This window comes from Lutra lutra, chromosome 7 (genome assembly GCF_902655055.1).
Source record: "Lutra lutra chromosome 7, mLutLut1.2, whole genome shotgun sequence".
Taxonomy (NCBI): domain Eukaryota; kingdom Metazoa; phylum Chordata; class Mammalia; order Carnivora; family Mustelidae; genus Lutra; species Lutra lutra.
Window position 1 is genome coordinate 45639855 of NC_062284.1, and position 22381 is coordinate 45662235.

The 22381-nt window shown below is 51.2% G+C and overlaps 1 protein-coding gene across 5 annotated transcripts in view; it reads left to right on the forward strand.

The window, feature by feature from the left end:
* The first annotated feature begins 2924 nt into the window (after positions 1–2924).
* Positions 2925–22381, forward strand: part of ANKDD1A (ankyrin repeat and death domain containing 1A) — a 41999-nt gene continuing 22542 nt past the window's right edge. For 4 of the 5 annotated variants that reach the window (XM_047739052.1, XM_047739054.1, XM_047739053.1 and 1 more), the window contains exons 1-7: positions 2925–3050; positions 6373–6476; positions 8540–8638; positions 12388–12486; positions 18304–18408; positions 19097–19195; positions 21990–22088. In XM_047739052.1, the coding sequence (XP_047595008.1) occupies positions 3017–3050; positions 6373–6476; positions 8540–8638; positions 12388–12486; positions 18304–18408; positions 19097–19195; positions 21990–22088 (639 nt within the window). In that variant the 5' untranslated portion in view covers positions 2925–3016. The remainder of the gene's footprint in view (positions 3051–6372; positions 6477–8539; positions 8639–12387; positions 12487–18303; positions 18409–19096; positions 19196–21989; positions 22089–22381) is intronic. The other variant, XM_047739056.1, reaches the window with a different exon arrangement.

Below are 22381 nucleotides of genomic sequence, written 5' to 3' on the forward strand. Positions count from 1 at the left end.
ACTTACAAGTATTCTCAGCACTCAAAGATGGTCTGTGGGATGCTGGCCTGTGGCTTCTGGGTGTTGGCCTCACGGAAATTAATTCCTTTCTGGTTTCATCCTCAGTCATTTCTCTGCCTCTGGATTTTGTCAGTGGCCAGGGGACGAATCTGGTCTGCTTGGGACCCCTGGAGTCAGGTGCCCTCTAACCCTTGGGCCCCAGCTACATGAGGACTGAAAAAAAAAAAAAAGACATTTGAAATGATGTGCATCGTTACTAAGCTAAATAGAGCTCATAAATGAGTGTAATTGACGTTATTTTTCCACAGTCAAACCAAGTTTTCTATCACTTTGATATTTCTTCATTGTTTATAGTAGATGTTAAGGTCAATCACGTCCCTCTGTCACACACACTCATACAGGTCCTGTAACCACCTCACATGCCCTACCCCAGGCCCCAGCACTAGGCTCTTAAGCTCTCTCTCCATCTCTGTCGACTGTGATGGTCTCTGATTTACCTCTTCTGTCCCCCAACCCCACAGTCCCTAATGCTAAAGGGATGGAAGCAGCATGTGTGTGTGGAACTGTCTTCTTTGAGAATGACCTGGGGAACATCAGAGTGAGCAAGCCGAGTAAGGGTGTGTGTGTCGGGGGAGGGGGGTGAGATTGAGGGCTGGAGAAGCAGGGTGAAAGTGAGCTCTGCATACCATCAGGGACAGGAAAAAGGCAGAGCCAGGGTTTGGTTCCCCCAGCTACCTCCCTTCAAATATCCCCCCAAGATAGAGTGGTATGAACACTTAAGGCTCTGGGGCCTTGTCCAAAGCAGCCCATCAGATTTTGCATCTTACTCCCTTGTTCATTGAACTATGGTAGTTTTAATAAAAATGCAACTTTTCTACCCTTTCCCAGTCATCATGTGAAATTAAGTCCCGACTATGGCTTCCTGTGCCCTTCATTCTCACTGTGTATCCCAAGATAGGAGCATCCTAGTTGAGATGCAAAAAACAGCCGCCACTTCATTCCGCCAGCCTAGAGCTATGGCTATCGCTGACGGCAAGTGGGCAGGTGTGCCAGCCACCCGCTCCCTGGCACCTCTGCATCCATCCGGGAGGCCAGGGCTTAGAGAGAGAAACTGCCTGATGCCTGTGGCTTTGACTCCATCAGAGTCCTTTCCGCCTGCCGGATGCTCAGGTTCTGGCTCTTGAATCAGATCACCTTGAACGAGAAGCCTGGCTCTGCCCTTTACCCATGTGAGTAGGGAGAATTATTTGCTTTCTTGTGCTTCAGTTCAGTCTCTATAATATGGTGATGCCCATTTCACATAGGGTGGTTTGGGGTACAAAATGAGATAATTCACACAAAGTGCTTAGCTTGAAGCTCACTAAGTGTTGGCTATTATCATTATGTTATTTTTTTCAAAGGCCATCCCAAATACTTCCTCCTCCAGGAGGACTCTTTGAACTTACAATTATGACTGAAAATTATTACCAGAGAACTAGTAATAGTTCCTTGTCTTGGGGTAGAGATGTCTGGGACTCCAGGATCCCTAAATCTAAAGGGCCATAAATGCCTCCAAGCCAAAAAGGCAAAGCAGAGAAGACATGGACAGCCCCCAGGGGTCTGAAGTGCAACCCATTCTGATATGTTTAATGTGTATCTTTTTGTTTGTGTCTTTGCAATCCCTATTGTCTTGTGTGTATGCATTTATTGATATTGTGTTATAGGTCTCACTGGGTTGTACTTTTTCAGCTCAGCACTGGGTGTTTAAATCTGTGTCGTGAACACACCTGGTTGTAGAGGGTGCTTTTAGGTAACAGGCTTGAGCAAGGCCAAAGGGCCCACAAGACCACAAGGCTGAATGCAGACAGGCTCATTAAGTGACCCACCTCCAACTAGCCCTAAGGCATCAATGTGCTACTTAAAACCAGGCGCAATTACCAAAAAAGGGAAAACTCCTGTATGTCCCCATACTTCCTCACTCCGCCCTATAACTATAGTCCCTTGCCACCGAATGTGGCCCTCTCCCCTTTATTGTCCTTGCAATGTATCCAATAAAGTTCTCTCTATTTTGTTCTGCCTTGGTGAATTCTTTCAGGGCCTGCGTCCCCAGCCCCCACCCAATCCCCAAGCTGCATCCTGGTTCCTCATTTCTCTAGCTGCATAGTCCCACACTTTACCCACCCACTCCCTCAGCGCAGAAGCTCAAGTCACCTCCAACTTCCAGCCACCACGAAACAAGGCAGCAAGGAACGTCCTTTTACAAGTCCTTTTCCGAGACTGGAAGGGAAAAGCTGCATTCTAGGGTCAAAGTTCGCCGTGTTCAGTTTCCCTCATGACTACGGGATTGTTTTCCAGAATGGCTGCCCCAGGCCACTCCCACCATCAGTCCACCTGGCTGTGACAGCTTCTCGATGCTGCCAAGGTTTGGAATTATTTAGCTTTCTGATTTTGCCAGTCTAATTGGTGTGATACCTCATTGTCATTTTAACTTGTATTTTTCTGATCGTGAATAAATCTGCCCATCTCTTTATATGCTTACAGACTTGCTGGGGTGTCTGTGGAGTCTGACTTTCAGGGTCTGGTGGCAGCTGAGCAGGCGCCTGAGTGCCGAGGATGGGGCCTGCAGGAGGCCTTACACGAAAGTCCATGGCCGAGGAGGCTGGGACAGCTCCTGGCGCAGACACGCCCACGGGGACCTGCGGAGCCCGGAGTGGCCCCGCTCCGCTGGCCTCCCGTGTGAAAGGCGCGGAGCCATGGGCAGGTCGAGGGAGCCGGAGGAGGCACCTGCATTCTGGTTCGGGATGTGGGGAGAGGCCACAGCAGCTGCGCCCACGTCGTGCTCCAGGGCCCAGGCAGGACCGAAAGCTCTGGAGAGGCGGCTGCCGCGCGCACCCCCGCGCTCCCGGTAGCCCCCGCGCTCCCGGTAGCCCCCGCGCCCGGACCCCTGCTCAGCGCCCCCACCCCTCGGCTCGCGGCGCCGCGCCCACGCGGACACGCTGCGGGGCAGAAGCGCGCGCCCGGGCTGCGGAACGGCTGCATGGAGGAGCCCCTGGCGTGGGAGACCGACGGCCGTGAGTCGGCCGCGCCGTGGGGTCTGGGGGCGGGCGCGGGCAGAGCCCAGAGGAGTCCCGTGCGCCCGCGGGGGTGCAGGAACCCGCGATTGGCACTGTCCGCGCGGCCACCTCGGTCGTGGGCTTCTTTGTGGAGTCCAGAGGAACGCGCACGGGGCCAGGGGGACACTGGCCGCGCGTCCGGGACTCGGCGGCGCCACGGGTCCGAGGAGCAGGGAGCTGCCGCCGCCGCGGAGACGTTAGCTAGAGGTTTATGCGAATGAGAAGGTCATGCGATCCTGTATTGAGTACTTAATTTGTGTGCTAGGCCGAGCCAGGACAGGGATACTATTTGATCTTCACAGACGCCCCGCGGGTTGGATCTATTGTTATGGCCATTTTGCAGAAGAGAAAGCCGAGGCACAGGATGGTTAAATAAGTTACCCAAGGTCACACAGCCTTTAAGTGGTAGAAACGCTGAAGGCCCCTGCCCTCCCAGAATGCTGGGGTTGGGTAGGGTAATGAAGACTCTACCGCATGGGGAAACTGAAAACCAGAGGAGCTGTGATGTGCAGCAGGTAGGATGAGCTCACCGCACAGCATTCCCTGTGGGCATCAGCCGGCCTGAGAGGCTTTGGCTGCACTCCCTGGGAGAGAGGGAGGAGGACTGGGCTAGTGTCCTCCTTGGGATGGGTGGGGGTCGGTGAGGGGCTCTATAGAGGTGCTGTTTCAAAGGGTGCAGGGTTCTTCCTGGGTCAGAGAATGACTTGAGTGGCCCTTAAAGAATGTGCAGCCATGGAGTTTTGGGATGTGTGGGAGGGAATTCTGGGCAGAGGAGGCAGCATGGGAAAGGTCTCCAAGGCCAGAGCACAGTGTGTATTTGATGTGGACAGAAAGAGGATGCATGGGTTGAGGTGGATGGAAGGGATGGGATTATGCCTGTTTCATTGGTGCCTTGCAGGATCTGCTTGCTCTCACTCACACTCAGTGCCCGTTTGCCAACACAAACCAGGCCACTTCCAGGCTTCAGCTAAGAGAAAGGGAATCAGAGCTGGAAGGGATCTCTACAGATGATTTTCTTCACTTTCCTGCAGTTTTACAGCTGAAGAAACCGAGGCCTCCAAGGGGTACATGGCTAGCCTGGGATCCTGCTGCTAGAAAGTGGCACAGTGGGTACCAGAATCCCCGCTTCTCTAAGCTCACACCTGAAGTGGAGCTCTTTTCCCGAACCTGGATCATGGTGTTGTTCAGCAAGAAGTTAAGGAAACAAAAGCTCAGGACTTAGTGCTTCCTGAAGGTATTTGAGATCCGAGAGGGGTTCTTCCAGTAGAGCCCTCTCCTCCCCTATAGGAAAGGCACCCTCTTTAGAGGTGAGAAAGGGTGGAGCTAGCAATGGAGACCGCATTTGGAAGGTAGTGTTTTCTCCCTCCCCTGAAATATTGACCTGAAGCTGCCTCCCCCTCAGTGCCTCCTTCCCACCATTTACCTGAGCTTGTGGTTTGATTTTCCAGGGGAACTAATGAGTCTTAACTGGGACAGCATCTTATAGTTGAAAGGCCCCTGAAGAGATTTAATGATTTGTATGTCATTCATTCATTCATTCATTCAACAGATGTGTGCCAGGGCCCGAATTTGGGGATACAGCAGTTAACAAATCAGACGAAAATCTCCCCTGTCATGGCTTATAATGGGGTGGGGGGAAGACAGTGAACCTAGTAAGTATGTAAGTATAGCATATGTCTGTGGTAAGGGGTGCTATGGAGAAAAAGAATGCAGGGAGGTGGCTTGGGAGGGTGTTTTCCTTGGTTGGGATTTCTTGGACCCTGAATTGAAGGAAGCCCCAACTGGAGGGACACCAGAATGTATTCTCTGACCCTTTACCTTATAGGATTCATAGTGATGATGATGTTGGCACTATTTGCTAGATATCATGGTAGGGGCTTTTCATATCTTATATCTAATCATTACTATAACCCTACAGGGCAGCTCACGTTCCCCATTTTGCAGATGAGGGAACTGAGCCACAGGATAATTAAATCACAAGGCCTGGAGACCTGGAAGTGACTCGCCAGAGTTGAACCTAGGGCCATGTGATTGCCCTGGGCCAGCAGCTCCCAAAGACCCAAGGTTGTATCTGTAAGGCCCCGAAAAACCCAAGACCCTCTCCCATATCTGGAAAGCATATCTGGAAAATGGATGGCAGGCCTGTCTGTCACCTGAGCTCATTCTAGCCTTCCCTGCCCAAACACTGGACACCTCTCCTTAGATATACAAAGGGGCTGGATCTGGACATTCACATTGGACCAGACACACAGGATGTGGGTTTGGCAGCAATCAGACCATAGATTATCTGTCCTGTAATGACCATGCAAAGGTCCAGCAAATATCTGTGCCTTGTGCTAGTGTGTCTAAACCTTTCTGAAGGAGGGACAGTTATCTATTAGTCTGCTATGTGTCACTCATGGAAAGAGAGTTTTATGGATCCCTCCCTGCTGTAAGCTGTAGGTGGGTCAGCAAAGGTCAGATGTGGCCAAGGTCACCAAGGAGTTTGTGGTCCAGCCAAGGACACCAGACATGCTCACAAGCCAAGAGAGCAGTCAGGATGATGGCAGTGTGGGGGTCTGGTGAGATGAGCCCAGGATGTCACCAGGCCTGGGTCCTCCTGGCCTGGCCACCACCCTCTGAACCCACCACTGCCCCTGGCAGACCTCAGAGCTCTCTATAGTTTGAGGTAATGAGTATTGAGGCAAGGGGAGCCCTGAGAGAGGCAAATCAGGGTGGGCCACAGAGCTGTGTGTGGGAGGTGATGGCTGGTCAGGATTGGGGATGAAGGGAGAGGAGATGGAGGGCCAAGGACAAAGAAGCCAGGTGAGCGTGCCTCTGGCCTTGCCCGAGCCTGATGAAGTAGGTGGCTCAGTACCTCCTGGCTGCCTTCTTCACTGGACACAGCCAGAGAAAAGGTAGTTATCAACTCCAGTGGGAATGAATTCCATCCCTTCCTTAAGAGCTGCTCTTGGGTTCATGAAAACTGGATGATGGGGGACCTCTGAGGGCCGTGACAGGCACACACCTGGCTCCCGTGGACAGTCTTGCTGTCTCATCTTTAGGGTTTTGCTAAGTCCTGGTTGTGTGGACTTGGGGTGAATTAGTGAAGAAAAGCAGCTTGTCTGGGGAAGTCCCTAACATCCGAAGGGAGGAGCAGCATCTCCACCTCGAGTCCGAGTTCGAGCTGGAAGAACCCCTGCCTGGGAAACATTCCAGGCAGGGAGGAGCTGTTCACCCCTCCTTCTCACGCCATGTGAGGACCCTGCCCCTCATCCCTCGTCCCCTTTTCTGCCCTTAGTGCTTCCTGTGGAGAGGCAGCTCCATGAGGCCGCCCGGCGGAACAACATCAGGAGGATGAAGGAACTGATGGAGAGGAGAGTCAACGTCAGGGCCAGAAACCACGTTCGTAAAGGGGCTCTTCCCAATCGGGAGGCTTGGACAGGGAAAGTGCCTGCTGCAATGATCCCAGTGACAATCCCACATGGAAGAACAGTTCATGGAGCCCAAGGCAGAAGCGTTTGCATGTTTTAACTTGGGGGAGGCTCAGATTGTCCACATTGTCTCAAGGTCTTAGCGGTCTTACCTGAGGTCAGGGTTAGGCTTCCCAGCTGGGCTTGGGCAATTTGAGATCTCATACTCTTAACTCCTGTCACCCATCTGAAAGGCACACCCAAGGAATAAAGATTAGAGTCAGGAGGGCAGCGGGTTGAAGGCCAGGAGTCAGATGGACAGACAGATGGACAGAGAGGGGCAGAAGCCTGGAGGAACAAAGATGGAGTGGTGCCCGTGGTTAGAAGTCCAGGAGTCCAAGACTATGAGAGGCCAGACCAAGAGAGGCTGAGCATGTGTGAGGAAGCAATTTAGTTCAGTTTTCTGAGCACCCACTGAGTGTGTAAAACTGTTGTGGGACTGGGAGATCCCCAGGGGCTCAAAGACCAGGTAGGGAGACCTAGCCCATGGATCAGGCCGCAGGGCAGGAGCGCGAGGGGTGGTCCTCCTACTGGAGGAGGAGGCAGGGAGAAAAGCCATTCCTTCTGACGGGGGCGGGGTGTCGGGGGTGGGGGGAGACACTGGTGAGAGGCCTGGATGCCCTGCAGGGTAGCTTCTCTCTTCCTTGGGCTTCTGGGTGCCAGGCTTGTCTTAGAGGAGATGCTGGCCTGGGTGGGAGGTCAGTGGAGGCTGAAGGGGTTGGATGCAGGATTCCTGACTGTAGCAGAGGCTGCTCTGTATGGGGTGACATGACAGGTGTGTGACCTGGGTCTTCGAAGCCTGTCCAGGGTTCAGTAATAGTAACAGGAATTCTCAGGTGCATCTGGTGCGGTTTGGTTTTCAGAGCACTCCGCCACCTGTTTCCTGGTGGTCCTCCCTCAGCCCTGGAGAGGTGGGGGAGGCAGGAAGTGTCGGTCCTATTTGTAGATCAGGACAGGCACAGATGAGTATAGCAAGTCACCTTAGCAAGTCACTATACAAAACAGCGTTTTATTCATAACTGGAGCCCCAGTCTCCACTGGACAAACACTTGCATGGAAACAGGGACTTGTAGGATGACAGGATACTAAGGCCAGATCCATTCATTCATCCGTCCATTCATTCATTCATTCATTCAGTCAGTCAGTTATGCTAAAGGGCTTCCCCTGGGTCGACACCGTGCTAGGTGCTGGGGACCAAGCAGAGCCCACAGTTGATGTGGTTCCTGCGCTCTTGGAGCTGACTTTCTGGTTGGGGAGAAGACACAGTGAACAGAGTCTCACAAAGAGTTCATTCCCACTGTGATAAGCTGAGAGCATGTGGAGGTCAGAGGGAGCCCGTCCTCCCTGCAGCAGTCAGGCAAAGCTTCTCGAGGAAGTGGTATTTTTGCCAGGTGAAGATAGGCAGAGGGGACAGTAGGGCCAGAAACTCTGAGGAAGAAAGACCACACATAAAATTAGTGTTTCCTTTTGTTGTCCCCTGATAAGCTAAAAACTATGGTTCATGGGCTGGTGGAGGCAGGATTCTCCCAGTCTTGCTCAGATGTGCTGAGGCCAAAAACCAGGGTGGTCTCACCACGGGGTGCAGGATCAGCCCCTTCGGCCCATTCTGAAGGAAGGAGGGGACAGAACCCAGGCTGTCGGGGGCCCTCAAGGACTAGGACGGTAATCCTCTGACAGGTGGCTGTCCAGCAGGAGCAAAGACAGGACAATGGGGAGTAGTCTGGCATTTCTGAGTCGTGGTGGGCAGGGACCAGCGTTAGGAGTGTGTCCCAAGAGCTGTGGGAAGCTCTGAAGTTTTGGTGGGGGATGGATGGGTGTAGTCATGGTGTCTGACTACGTTCATTTCAGCTGCTGCCATGTGGAGGAGGAGGAGGGGGCCTGAGTGTCACCACCAGACCAGCTGTCCTGCAGCTGGAGAGATGGGGGGGAAGGGTGGGGTGGGGGACTGGCCAGGCAGGCAGCTGGTGCCTCAAGCTCTCCTGTCCCTCCCGGCAGGTAGGCAGGGTGGCCCTGCACTGGGCTGCGGGCGCCGGGCACGAGCCAGCTGTGCGGCTGCTCCTGGAGCACAAGGCTGCTGTGGACGATGAGGATGTGGTATGGGACCCTTATGCAGGCGCCCCTGTGCCTGTGTGCATGTCTGTCTGTCTGTCTGTGTGTCCCAGGGTTGGGGAGGAGCACCAGCGCTCCCTCTGGGTCTGAGTCCACGGTCATGGTGGAGGGTGCACTGATCCGCAAACACAGGGTGCAGGGTGGACAGGGAATCTTCAGGGGCCAGTGACACAGCACCAGTTTCCCCCTGTACAGCCATAAAGATCTCTCCATTTTTTAGAGTTTTGTAGTTCTCAGGGAGCCTTTTCAGTCCCTCATGATACCATGTGAACAGGGAGAGAGGCGGGCTGTAGAACAGATAATTGGATGGATTGATAAAGGACTTTTTTAAAAAAATATTTTATTTATTTATTTATTTAAAAGACAGAGATCACAAGTAGTCAGAGAGGCAGGCAAAGAGAGAGAAGGAAGCAGGCTCCCTGCTGAGCAGAAATCCTGATGCGGGGCTCCATCCCAGGACCCTGGGATCATGACCTGAGCCGAAGGCAGAGGCTTTAACCCTCTGAGCCACCCAGGTGCCCCAATAAAGGACTTATTAATAAAGCCATCAGGAGAGGGGACTCTCACGATATGCCACAAGGCTGTGCCCTGGCTAAGGCTTTAACCAGCGACCTGAATGAGGACGAACAGTCTGGGGCTCCTAAGTGGCACAGTGGGTTAAGCAACCAGCTCTTGGTTTCGGCTCAGGTCTGATCTCAGGCTGGTGAGTCGGCCCTGAGCTGGGCCCTGTGGCAGGCTGTGCTCCGCACCGGAGTCTGCTTAAGTTTCTTTGTCCCCCTGCCCTTTCTGCCTGTGAACTCTCTCTCTCTCAAATAAATAAATAAATCTTAAAAAAAAAAAAAAATAGAAGACTAACAGTCTTACTTAACAAATTGGCAGGCAACACCGTGCTGAGAGGGAGCACTGACAGTGTCTACAAAATCATCTCTACAGGTTTAGGGAAAGGACTGGGTCTGACAATGACATTTAAAAAAAAAAATTTTTTTTTTAAAGATTTTATTTATCCATTTGACAGACAGAGATCACAAGTAGGCAGAGAGGAAGGCAGAGAGAGAGGAAGGGAAGCAGGCTCCCTGCTCAGCAGAGAGCTGGATATGGGGCTCCATCCCAGGACCCTGGGACCACGACCGGAGCCGAAGGCAGAGGCTTTAACCCACTGAGCCACTCAGGCACCCCTGACAATGACATTTAACAGGGTTATATTTAAGAGTCTGAATCAAAAAATTTTTAAGGAATTACAAACTTCCCTGCAGAGATATACCTTTCCCAGAAATACTGTTCTTTGCCTTGGCCTCTCACTGCTCCCAGGCCCCAGCATGAGGGAAAGCTTGATGACCAGCTGGGGCTCTGGGTGAGGCAGCAACATCTACCTTCCCACTTCCGCCCCATCTCTCTGCATTTGCTTAGGCCTCATTTAGAGGTGACTCTAGAATAAAAATGTCTGGGATCCTTAGCCTGAGCTTCCTGAAAAAATACTGGAATCTCATGCAACAGGCCTTTGTCCACAAAGTCCCTCCATGATCACTGCTGTGCTCTGTTATTTCTTCCTTGAAAGAATCAGTGAGGAAAAAAGATATGAGAGAGACAGAAAGAGACAGCCACCTGGTTGGCTCAGTTAGTTGAGCCACTGCCTTTGGCTCAGGTCATAATCCCGGTGTCCCGGGATCGAGTATTGCATCAGGCTCCCAGGTCCACAGGGAGTCTGCTTCTCCCTCTGACCTTCTCCCCTCTCATGCTCTCTCTCACTGTCTCTCTCTCTCAAACAATTAAATAAAATCTTAAAAAAAAAAAAAAGAAACAGTGCTTTTATAAATCTTCTGTTTCCTTTGCAAATAGTAATATGTATATTACATATAAATAAGAAAGATTTTACTTATTTATTTGTCAGAGAGAGAGTGAAAGGGAGAAGCAGACTCCCTGCATAGCAAGGAGCCTGATGAGGGACTTTATACCAGGGCCCTCGGATCAAGACCTGAGCTGAAGGCAGACACTTAACCCACTGAGCCGCTCAGGCTCAGGAATAAGGATATTTTGAAAACTAAGAGGGCACCTGGGTGGCTCAATGGGTTAAGCCTCTGCCTTCAGCTCAGGTCATGATCTCAGGGTCCTGGGATCGAGTCCCGCATCGGGCTCTCTGCCCATCGGAGAGCCTGCTTCCCCCTCTCTCTCTGCCTGCCTCTCTAGCTACTTGTGATTTCTCTCTCTGTGTGTCAAATAAATAAATAAAATCTTAAAAAAAAAAAAAGAAAACTAAGAAAGCTGATGGGCATGCCTACTTTAGATAACAGAAGGGTGGGGGGTGACAAGAGAGGGAGATCCTGCTGTCGGGGCGAAGGTCTCAAGGGATATGCCACAGAGCTCTGTCCTGGACAGTTCTTGGAACTAGGACACGGAAATATCCCTGGGGTTCCCACTGGCAGGAGGCTCTGGCTCCCATGACTCTCCTCCCCCAGCCAGCCCTGAGCATTGACCCTTTTCATTCCCAGGCTCCTGTGGGCTTCTCCCCGTGGATTCTGCCATGTGAGTACTCATGCTCTCCCTCAGCCAGCCAGCCCACAGTCGCTGTAATTCTCCCCCGTGCGGGGTCACAGGCAGAACCCATGAGGGCAGAGGTCATTGTGGGGCTCTCAAGATCCCGGAGCACTTCACAGGTGTTGAGGAAGGGCATCCTGCAAACAGGCGCCAGGCCACCCTCGGAAAAGGGCCCAGACATGCTCTCCGTGGCCGCCAAGGGCCTGTGGGCTGGAAGGTGCAAGGATGCAGATTTCAGTGCAGAGTAAGGAGGGACTTTCTTACCATGAGCAGTGGTTGTCAGGGCAGTGCCTGTCTGCAGGCACAAGCCATCCGCCTGGAGGCCGTCCTGTAGGAGAGTCAAACTGTGGTTCCCAAACACCAGTCTTCACCAGCCACAGCAAACCAGAAAATAAGAACAATGTAGTATGTTTTTCGTGAAGCTGTATTTGCAAAGAGCATACTCTGAGATTAGTTTCTCCCCAATTTTTTATGTTAAAATGTTCCTTCTTTATTAAATGATGGGGAGAATAGATGGTAGCTGTTATTTATTTATCCATCCATCCATCCAGAGACAGCACGAGTGGCGGAGGGGCTAAGGAAGAGGGAGCAAGAGAAGCCCAAGCAGGATCCACACCCAGTGCAGAGCCTGATGTGGGGCCAGTCTCATGACCCAGGAGATCATGACCTGAACAGATATCAAGAGTTGGATGCTTAACCGGCTGAGCCACCCAGGCACCCCTATTTTAAAATTTTATTTAGCAAAAGCAAAAGTTTGCAATGGTGTCTCAGCCTCTATTGAAAAAAAAAAAAAAAAAGCCACGCAGGGACACCCAGGTGGCTCAGTTGGTTACGTGTCTGCCTTCTGCTCCGGTCAAGATCCCAGGGTCCTGGGAACAAAACTTGTGTCCAGCTCCCTGCTCCGTGGGGAATCTGCTCTTCCCTCTCCCTCTGCCTCCACCCCACCCACCACCACTCCTGAGCTCTCTCTCGCGTGCACTCTCTCTCTCTCTCTCAAATAAATAAATACAATCTTTTCAAAAATTTAAAAAATAAAAAAAATGCCATGATTTTTACGTTCATTAAGCTTAGCGGCTCTCTAGGTAGGGTGGCACTTATGGTCCCTTACGGTTGTATGATTTTCAGTGCAGACGTGGGCCCAGGTGGCACGGCCACACCTGCTCACATTCACCTCGACTCTTCCCCCATGTCCTCTCCTCCAGTTTGGGATGAATGCGCTTCTCCTGTCTGCCTGGTTTGGCCACTTACAGATCCTCCAGATCCTGGTCAACTCTGGGGCCAAGATCCACTGTGAGAACAAGGTAAGGCCTCAGTGGGGAGCCCCCTTGCTCTCCGAGTCCCTGCCCCCTCTGTTCCCCTGCCCTGATGCACCGGTCTGCCCCCACCTCTGCCATCTACCCCCATCTCTTCCCCCTCCTTCTCCCCACATGGCTCTGCCTTCTGAGGATCCTCCAGAAGCCCCAGAAGAACTCAGCCTGTGAAGTTGGGGTGCTTGCTGTTTCCACTGGGGCTGGGAGAAGTGCTCGGGTGCCTTTCCTGTCAGCATTAAAAGCCTTTTTCTTCTAGTGCCCCTGACCCACGACCACTCTATTATGTTGGGACAGTCCCTGTCCCTCTGGGCAGCCTCCTTATTCACACAGGAGAAATCAAAGTAACACCCTCAGAGGGTGGTTAGAAGATTTCATGAGAGAGGCTGGGGCCTCCTCCCACCTCCCGCTTGGCCCTGGCTCCCTTGTGGTACGGTGGGGTGGAAGGAGTAAAGTTCTGGTTGCCAAACTCTGGGACCTTGGGCAAATTACTTAAGCATCCCGAGCCTCAGTTTCCCCTTGGAAAATGGGGGTGCTAGTCCTCACCTCTGAGCTGGGGGAGCAACTCAGTGTTGCATGTAAAGTGTTTGGCTCAGTGTTTGGCTCAGTGCCTGGAGTGTTAGGGAGCCTGGAGCTCCCCCGCTGCTCACTCGGGTGCTCTGGGAGGAAGGAAGCCCCAGGGAGTCAGAGTGCCAGGGATCCCAGCACTGGTGTCTTACCTTTTCGGGGGGTCAGTGGTCCTTATGAAAATGCAACATTTCTGGACCAGAGCTGTCAGCCAGGAGTTCTCAATCTGGGTCCTTAGAGAAAATTCAAAGTGGAGGAAAAAAAGGACATTCCTGTTTTCATTAAATTCTACTTAAAAATTGAGCATTTTTTTTTCAATGATGAAAGAATGCAAGAGTGGAAGGGGCATGGTCTCTTGAGGCCACAGCTGGGAAGTCACGATACCATTTCCACCATATTCTATTGCTCGAAGCCCATTGCCTTGCCAGCCTGGCTTCAGGGGATGGAGAATATTGGATCCCCACCACCCCCCTTATTGGGAATAGTAGCACAATCCTGTTGCTTTGGGTTTTTCCAGGGGTGGGAGAAATAGTTGTGGCCATCTTTTTTTTTTTTTTTTTCAAAACTTTATTTATTAATTTGACAGAGAGAGAAAGATCATAAGTAGGCAAAGAGGCAGGCAGAGAGAGAGGGGAAAGCAGGCTCCCTGCTGAGCAGAGAGCCTGAGGCAGGGCTCCATCCCAGGACCCTGAGACCATGACCTGAGCTAAAGGCAGAGGTTTAACCCACTGAGCCACCCAGGCGCCCCAGTTGTGGCCATCTTTGCAAGCAGTCCCTCCGACTACCTTTCTATCCCTTGTTCAAGGTCCTCCCTGGAGGTATTCAGCCCACTTGCAAAGGAGCCTTGAGTCAGGCCATGGCTGGGCCACAGTTCTTTTGGCCCTAGAGATTTCTTTTTCCCTGCTATTTACCTGACTCTGCTTTGCCAGGGACTGGTGATATCTAGAGTTTTACTAAACTGTAGGCTGCATGAAAATTTCAGCAAATTTCCCATTAATATCCTATGAAGTATTTAGTCATCTTGTCTCCTTACTCTCCTCCGATCTTGCGATAGTTTCTGTCTATCCTTGTTTTTCACAACCTTGATGCTTTTGAAGAGTCCTGGTTGGGCATTTTGTACGCTGTCCTTTAATTCCGGTTTGTCTGATGTTTTTCTCATGATTAGATTGGGGTTATGGAATTTGGGAAACAAAACCAGGGGTTAGGTGTCCTTCACTGCCTCCTATCAGGGTGCATAGGACACTGCCCAATGACAAAGCAAACACTAATTAATTAAGTAAACTCTGTGCCCACCATGGGGCTCGAACTCATGACCCCAAGATCAAGAGTCACATGCTTTTCTGACTGAGCCAGCCAGTCGCCCCCAAAACACAAACAGTTTGGTAGTGAGTTTGATGTCCTTTATTCAGAAGAAAAAATTTCCTGGATGGAGGGACTACAGCCCTTCAAAGCAGTTGAACACTCTTCTGGAGGGATTTGGGGCAAGAACGAATTTCGTAGAGACCCAAAAGCAACAACCCAGAAATGGCAGGACTGGCTGCTAGGAGGATTTCCTTGTAAGGCAGGCAGGTTCTGTTTTCTAGGGTAGGGGGAGTTAGTACCGCTGAATGTGTGTAAGGTTGTCATTGGTGTATGTTAAGTTTCCTATAAGTGCAGGCTGAGATAGATTTATATAGATAGATAGGTAGATCGATTTGAGAGAAAGAGAGAACACAAGCCGCGGTGAGGAGCAGAGGGAGAGAGAGAAGCAGACGCCATGCTCGCTGAGCAGGGAACCCGAAGCAGGGCTAGAGCCCCGGACCCTGGGATCATGACCTGAGCTGAAGGAAGGTATTTAACTGACTGAGCTACCCAGGTGCCCTTGAGGTAGGTTCAGATTTGTGACCTGGGCCAGGTCACTGGGCAACCTCTATTTTGTGGGTCTCGATAGAAGAAATATCAGTACCAATATGGCCTGTCACTGGTGATGTTACCTTGATCCAATTCTGACCCCAATTCCAATGTGTGTGTTTTTCCATATCACAAGTAATTAGTTCAATTCTCCATGGACACTGACCGGGTATCCCACAAATTTAGCCCAATTCCAACACTATCTGCCTGGAGATAGCATCAGATTCCCCTGGTTAAGGGCTCAGTCCCACAAGACCACCCCCATTTCAGAAGCCAGTCCCTCACCTGGGGTTCTGACCGACTGGCTATAAATCAGAGGTTCCCACGACCTTCTCTTTAGGGTTGGTTAATTTGCTAGAGGGGCTCACAGAACTCATGAAACCAGTTTACTCACTGGATCACAAATTTATTCCAAAGGATATTAAAGGACACAAATCAATAGCCAGATGTAGAGACACATGGGTAAGGTCGCGAACAAAGGAACTTCTGTCCTTGAAATGTGGGATCCAGCCCGTGGATGCATTGTTGTTCACTAACCCGGAAGTTCTCCCAACCCTGTCCTTTTGCATTTTTTTTTTTAAAGATTTTATTTATTTATTTGACAGAGAGAAATCACAAGTAGGCAGAGAGGCAGGCAGAGAGAGAGGAGGAAGCAGGATCCCTGCTGAGCAGAAAGCCCGATGTGGGGCTTAACCCAGGACCCGGGATCATGACCTGAGCTGAAGGCAGCGGCTCAACCCACTGAGCCACCCAGGCGCCCCAGCATTTTTTTTTTAAAGATTTTTATTTTATTTATTTGACAGACAGAGATCACAAGTAGGCAGAGAGGCAGGCAGAGAGAGAGAGAGAGAGAGAGGAAAGCAGGCTCCCCGCTGAGCAGAGAGCCATATCAGCTTGATACTCGATCCCTGGATCCTGGGATCATGACCTGAGCCGAAGGCAGAGGCTTAACCTGCTGAGCCACCCAGGCGCCCCTAAAACCATAGAATTTCTAACAATAGAGTAAGTAAGGGGGTAAAATGCTAACATTCCAGTGGAGAAACCTGGCTAAGACCGCATAACCACATGATCAAGTGTGAAATTATGGTTTATAATAAGAAATACGTATTTCGTCCTGTTTCTGGCACAGAGCTCCTAAAACCCTTGGAATTTTCTAAGTGTACAGAGTGATTAAAGTGTCTATTGTTATGTTAATTTGCTGGCAAGGAAAGCCCAAGGTAACCTGAAGATGGGGGCTGGTTGCCTGGGAAACCAATTCAATTAGAGGGTTAGAAATTTCAGTCCCACTCCCTGACCTCCAGGGAGGGGAGAGAGGCTGGAGGTTGAGTCAATCACCAATGACCAAGGACTTAATCTATCAAGTCTATGAAATGAAGCCTCCATAAAAATGCAAAAGGAGGGCGCCTGGGTGGCTCAGTGGGTTAAGCCGCTGCCTTCGGCTCAGGTCCTGATCTCAGGGTCCTGGGATCGAGTATCAAGCTGATATGGGGGGGGGGGGTCTCTGCTCAGCAGGGAGCCTGCTCCACCTCCCCCTCCCCCCGCCTGCCTCTCCGCCTACTTGTGATGTTTCTCTCTTTGTCAAATATATAAATAAAAATCTTAAAAAAAAATTCTATGGTTTTAATTTGCATTTCAATAATAACTAATGATGTTAGGTATCTTTTTATGTGCTTATTTGCCATCCATATACCTTCTTTGTGTCTAAATGATTTTTTAATTGGGTTGTTTAATATCTCATTGATGAGCTTTTAGAGTTCTTTATAAATTTTGGAATAATTTCAAAATAAATTACAGACATCACTATACTTACCTCTAAATACTTCAGCATGCATAACATTAACTAGAATTCAATTTCTTTACCTAAAATGAAATATACAAATCTTAAGTTCATAGTCACTGAGATTTGACAGATTTTACTCCAGTGTAATCCAAAGCACTGTCAAGATGTACAACATCATTCAGTATATTGATTTTTATGACCCATCGATGGTTGCAATCTATTTGAAAAACAGGGCTCCAAACACTCCAGCTATAATGCAAGGCCTTGGTAGAAGCTCTGGGCTATAAACGTAGGATTTGCAAATGTCCCTCACTTAAATATTGCTTCTGGGTCCAAGAGACCTTCTTCTAGCCTACACCTCTTTTCTGGCCACTTCTCCTCTGTTAAAGAACAAAATTCAAGTGAGTAAATTCAAAGATCTAATTGGCTTTATTCAATGATTCATGAATTGGGCAGCTTCCCATCTAGCAAACAGAAGGGAGCTCTGGGGAGCTGTGCAAACTGAAAGACTTTTATAGGCAAAAGGCAGTGGGGCAAGGAAGTTATTCTAGCAAAGACTGGATTGTTTTAGGCAAGATCACCTTCCTTTGGGGGCCAGTGGTGGGGGTGGGGTAGGGGCAGGCGGGGGAGGGGGAGGTGGAGCAGGCTCCCTGCTGAGCAGAGACCCCCCCCCCCCCCATATCAGCTTGATACTCGATCCCTGGATCCTGGGATCATGACCTGAGCCGAAGGCAGAGGCTTAACCTGCTGAGCCACCCAGGTGCCCCTAAAACCATAGAATTTCTAACAATAGAGTAAGTAAGGGGGTAAAATGGTGGATTTCCTCCCCAGTGTTGACCAGGAAATTCCAGACTGACTGGTTAAGATTACTTATCTGGGAGAGGCTGAGGCTGTAGTTAGGTTAGGAATGGTGATGTGGGTGGGCCTTAGCACAAGTGACTCCATCATGAGTCTACTTCTCCTTTTTCAACACCTCCTAGTCCCTGCAGACCCCATCAGCTCTCAGCCCTCCCCAAAGGTGAGGAAGTGACCTCCTAGAGACAGATCCTGGGGACTTTAGTCACCTTATTTCTCATTTGGGGCCCTATCAAGACAAGCAGATGTTGTAAACGTGGAAGAATGTTCTGGGGGGGGGTATTCTAGGGACTGTCAATGCTGTTCGACCTCACCTTACACCCTGAGTTATTTATCAGGGTATAAAAAACTTTCTGTAGGTGATGCTGTCCAACCGGCTCAGCAACCCACTGAGGTAGTCCGGGGTTATCCTGATTTGACCTAGGAGAAAATGGAGGCTCGTGGAGGTACAGATGACTTGTTCAAGACCGCACTGCACTGCTGACCAGTGCTGGAGCTGGGATTGGGACTCTGGCATCCTGACTCCCACCAGCCCTGGTGAGGCTGAGTGGGCACCTGTGGTGGCCCAGGGGTCCACCCACATTTACATACTGTGTTTTTTCCATGGGAAAGCTGTGCTCTGGGTTGCAAACCCTCACCATCTGCGAGAGAGCCAGGGTGTGAGAAGGGCCCTCTTCATAGACTGTAGGGACCACCCTGGTCTACCACCTTGTTTCCAGGACGGCCTGACCTTACTACACTGTGCAGCCCAAAAAGGCCACGTGCCGGTGCTGGCGTTCATAATGGAGGACCTGGAGGACGTGCCCTTGGACCATGCTGACAAAGTGAGAGTGGCCTCGAGGCTGCTTGTCCTTCCCATTGGGTTTGGGGCTCCTGGGGCCACTCTTGCCCATTCCTTGAGTGCATCCTTTTGAGCTATGGGTAGTGCAGATTGGACTCCACTTCAGGGAACTGCTGGTCTAGAAGGGGTGTTAGGGCACAAATGAGTGGGACACAGGAGGAAAATGGTCAGTTCCTCAGAGAGAACAGGTTAGAGAGATGGGAGCCACTGCTTCCTGCTTCCTAGAGGAGGGGGCATTTAGTGAGTGAACTGGATTTTGTTGGTAAGATTGGAAAGCAGGGAGATTTTGTAAATAGAAGAACATTGTTAGGGCTTTAGAACTGGAAAAGGGCCCTTTGAATGTGAGTTCAGATGGACTGGAATTTTGGGAGAGGGAGCCAAGGCCATGTTGGGAGCCCCTTGTGGAAATTTCCTCCACCTCATGCCTTAGAAATTGGTCCTGTATTCAGCAGGCAGCAGGAGCCACAGAAGGATTTCAGTGAGGGGGGGCCCCACCCAGTAGGTCTTGCTGGAAAGTTGGGTCTGGGCTTTCCAGGTCAGGTGTGAAGGGCGAGGGGAGGGGAGAGTTCCTGAGGCAAGAGAGGCCCCTGCAAGCCCTGAGTGGCTGGCTAGGTAGGCAGTGTGCCTCCTACAGGGTACAGAAGGGTCACTTTCTTCCCCTACCTGGTCAGCTGGGAAGGACGGCGTTCCACCGGGCGGCCGAGCAGGGGCAGCTGGATGCTCTGGACTTCCTTGTGGGCTCTGGCTGTGACCACAGTGTGAAAGACAAGGTACTGTAACTGGGTGCCAGGGTCAGTCCAAGCTCTGGGCTCCTGACCAGGGTGGGCGCTGGTGGCTGACCTGCACCAACTTCTGTCGCCAGCATGCTGGAGGAGCAGACGGCTTAAGGACCAGAGAGGGTCTGATGTTCGTCCGGCAGGCATTATTTGAGCGAGTGCTATGGGCCCGTCCTGTGCTGCGCGTGAGGAGCCCAAAGATCTCTGAGACACAGGTTTTCACTCAGGGATCCTGGGCGGCCACATTGGTAGAAAGTTGTGGCCAGCTGTGGGGAGCTGGGATGGCAAGTCTGTTGGCCAGTGGTACTGCCAGGGTAGGTTTGATAGGATTTTGATGCCCTTGGGGCTGTCTGTTGCTGGGAGTGAGGAGAAGAGTTAGGGGATGGTGGTAGCCATGCATCTCCTGGTTATTTACCTTCTGTGTCATTTAGTCATCTAAGTGGTCATGACAGAAATAGGATGAAAGCCTGGAGGAGGGAGCAGTTGGCGGAGGGTGGAGAGCTTCAAGCAGGATTTCACCAGTCTGAGGAGAGCTGAGGGCTGGGCCTGCGGGGACTACCCTGAAAATGACTCTTATCAGTGGGCCATTGTGAATCATTAGGCAAGTATGTTGCAGCAAATTCTAAACAATGCTCCAATAAAGGGACAAACTCCATTATTAATCTTCTGATTAATGTGCTTGGCCGGGATAGAGGAGTTCTGTTTATAAACTAATGATAGGCAAATGCACACAGGGGCTTAGAACGGCAAGTGCGCTTCACTGGGGACCAGTTCGACCTTCTCGTTTTATAGATGGGAGGTCCAGAGAGGGGGATGCTTTAGCCAAGGTCACAAAGCAACACAAAGGTTGGGCTGGGTTTGGAACCAGCAACCTGATGCCCTGCCCAGGGCTGCTGCCTCCTGAGGCACTGAGCCCTTGGGGTTTGCATGGAATCCAGCTGTCCACACTCGTCCTCTTAGTCCTGAGAATCAAATCAGGCTGATTTCCTTCATTCTGGAAACGGGCTAAGCAGGTCATGCTCTGGGCTATGTTGTGAGGGTTATTGGCCAGGAACCGGGAGCACAGAAAGGAGTGAAGGACAGCGCCTGCCAGGATGCATCTAGCTCAGAGGTAGTAACAGGATTGTACTCAGGGTGCCAGGAGGGTGGGAGCACCCAAATTGGAAAACAAGAAAAGCCCAGCTTTGATCCTTACCCAGAATCTTGTAATTGGAAATTCTAGAAAGAAGCTTTCAAAATTGCATGCCCATATTGGCGTGCCTGGGTGGCTCAGTCAGTTAAGCATCTGCCTTCAGATCAGTTGTGATCCTGCGGTGCTGGGATTGAGCCCTCTCTTGGGCTTCCGGCTCACTGGGGAATCTGCTTCTCTGGCTAGCCCCTTCCAGCTTTCTTCCTGTTTGCTGGGACCCCTTCACCACTACTTGTCCTCTGCAGAAAGATCCCATTAAAAAAAAAAAAAAAGATTTATTTATTTTTAGAGGGGAAGGTGGAGCAGAGGGAGAGGGAGAAGCAGACTCCCCGCCAAGCACAGAGCCTGATATGGGTCTCGATCTCAGGACCCTGAGATCATGACCCGAGCTGAAATCAAGAGTCAGACCCTTAACTGACTGAGCCTCCCAGCTGCCCTGCAGAAAGATCCCTTTAAGGACAACCCCAATCTGCGCTTGGCAAGAGCCACTTCTGATACAAAGAGCAGTGTGCCCTTTGCCACACCCAGGGGAGCCACCTCCTTTGGCTGTGTCGCTTTAGACTTCTCAAGTGTGAGACAACTACCAGCCCTGGGGCTCTTAAGTGCCAGGAGTCACATGTCAGTCTCTCCATCACAGTATTTACTCATTGGACAAATATTTTACTGAATGTCTGCCACATGCCCCAGACCCTATTCTAGGCACTTGGGGAAACGCTGGAGAACAAAAATAACAATCCCTGCCCTTGAGGTGTTTATGTTCTAGCAGGAAGAGTCAGACAATAAACAATAAGCATAGTATACAAGCAAATTATAGTGTGTTAGTTTATCAGTGCTATGGGGGAAAAGGGAAGGAAAAGTCCAGCAAGATCAGGGGATCAGGAGGACGGGAGGGTGAGAGTTGCAGTTTTAAGATGTTATTATTTGAGAGGGAGAGAGCACACACGTGAGTGACAGGACAAGCGGTAAAGGGATGGGCAGAGGGAGAAGCAGCAGACTCCCCACTGAGCCCCAATGCAGGGCTCCATCCCAGGACTCCGACATTGTGACCTGAGCCAAAGGCAGATGCTTAACTGCCTGAGCCACCCAGGCGCCCCTGGAGCTGCAGTTTTAAATAGTGTGGTCAGCAGGGCCACACTCTTCAATGAGAAGCTACCATTTTGAACTGGGCCATGCAGCTGGCTGCCTGGGCACAACCTGAGCGCCAAGGACAGTCCTTGGAGCTGTGGCCTTGAGCAGGGGGAGGGGATGGATCTAGGATGGCTCAAGGAGGGACTGGCTTTAGACAGGGGCATGCAAAGTAGGGACTTTTTTACCCCCAAGTATTGTGTCTGCCTTCAAGTGTAAGGAAGGATCAGGACTTGGACCTTGGAAGTGCCCCTGGCTGCAGTTCGAGGCATACTTCTCAGGGGCAGGGAGACATTGGCCCAGCATTTGGGGCTGAAGTTTTTCATCGACTTGCTCTGTGACCCTAGATGTGTCACTTCCCCTCTCTGGACCTCAGCTTCCATGTCTATACAACGAGGGGCATTTCCAGCAGGTCCCCAGGGCCTCCAAGGGTCTGTGATTCTACCAGTCCCTTGGGAGCCCTTCTGCATGCAGGAGGGGAACACGGCCCTTCACCTGGCTGCCAGCCGGGGCCACCTGGCTGTGCTGCAGCGGCTTGTGGACATCAGGCTGGACCTGGAGGAGCAGAACGTGGTGAGTCACCGCCCAGAGGAGGCAGAGACGCTTGCTTGCTCCCTGCTTTCGAGGAACGGATGGCCCAAGGTACAGCCTGATTTTCCCCTGCTAGAGGCTTCCTGGAGTGAGAGGGCAGGGGGCTGGGTAGCTTGGAGGGTGAGACCCTGAGCAGGGATGTGGAGGCGGAAGGCAATGTACCACATGCTCCTCAACGTGAGAAAATCGGGTACGGGGCTCAGGGAACCACGGATAATGACCCAGATTGTCGTCCTCAGTAGCGTGGCCATGGAGAGCTCCTAGAGCTCTGGAGC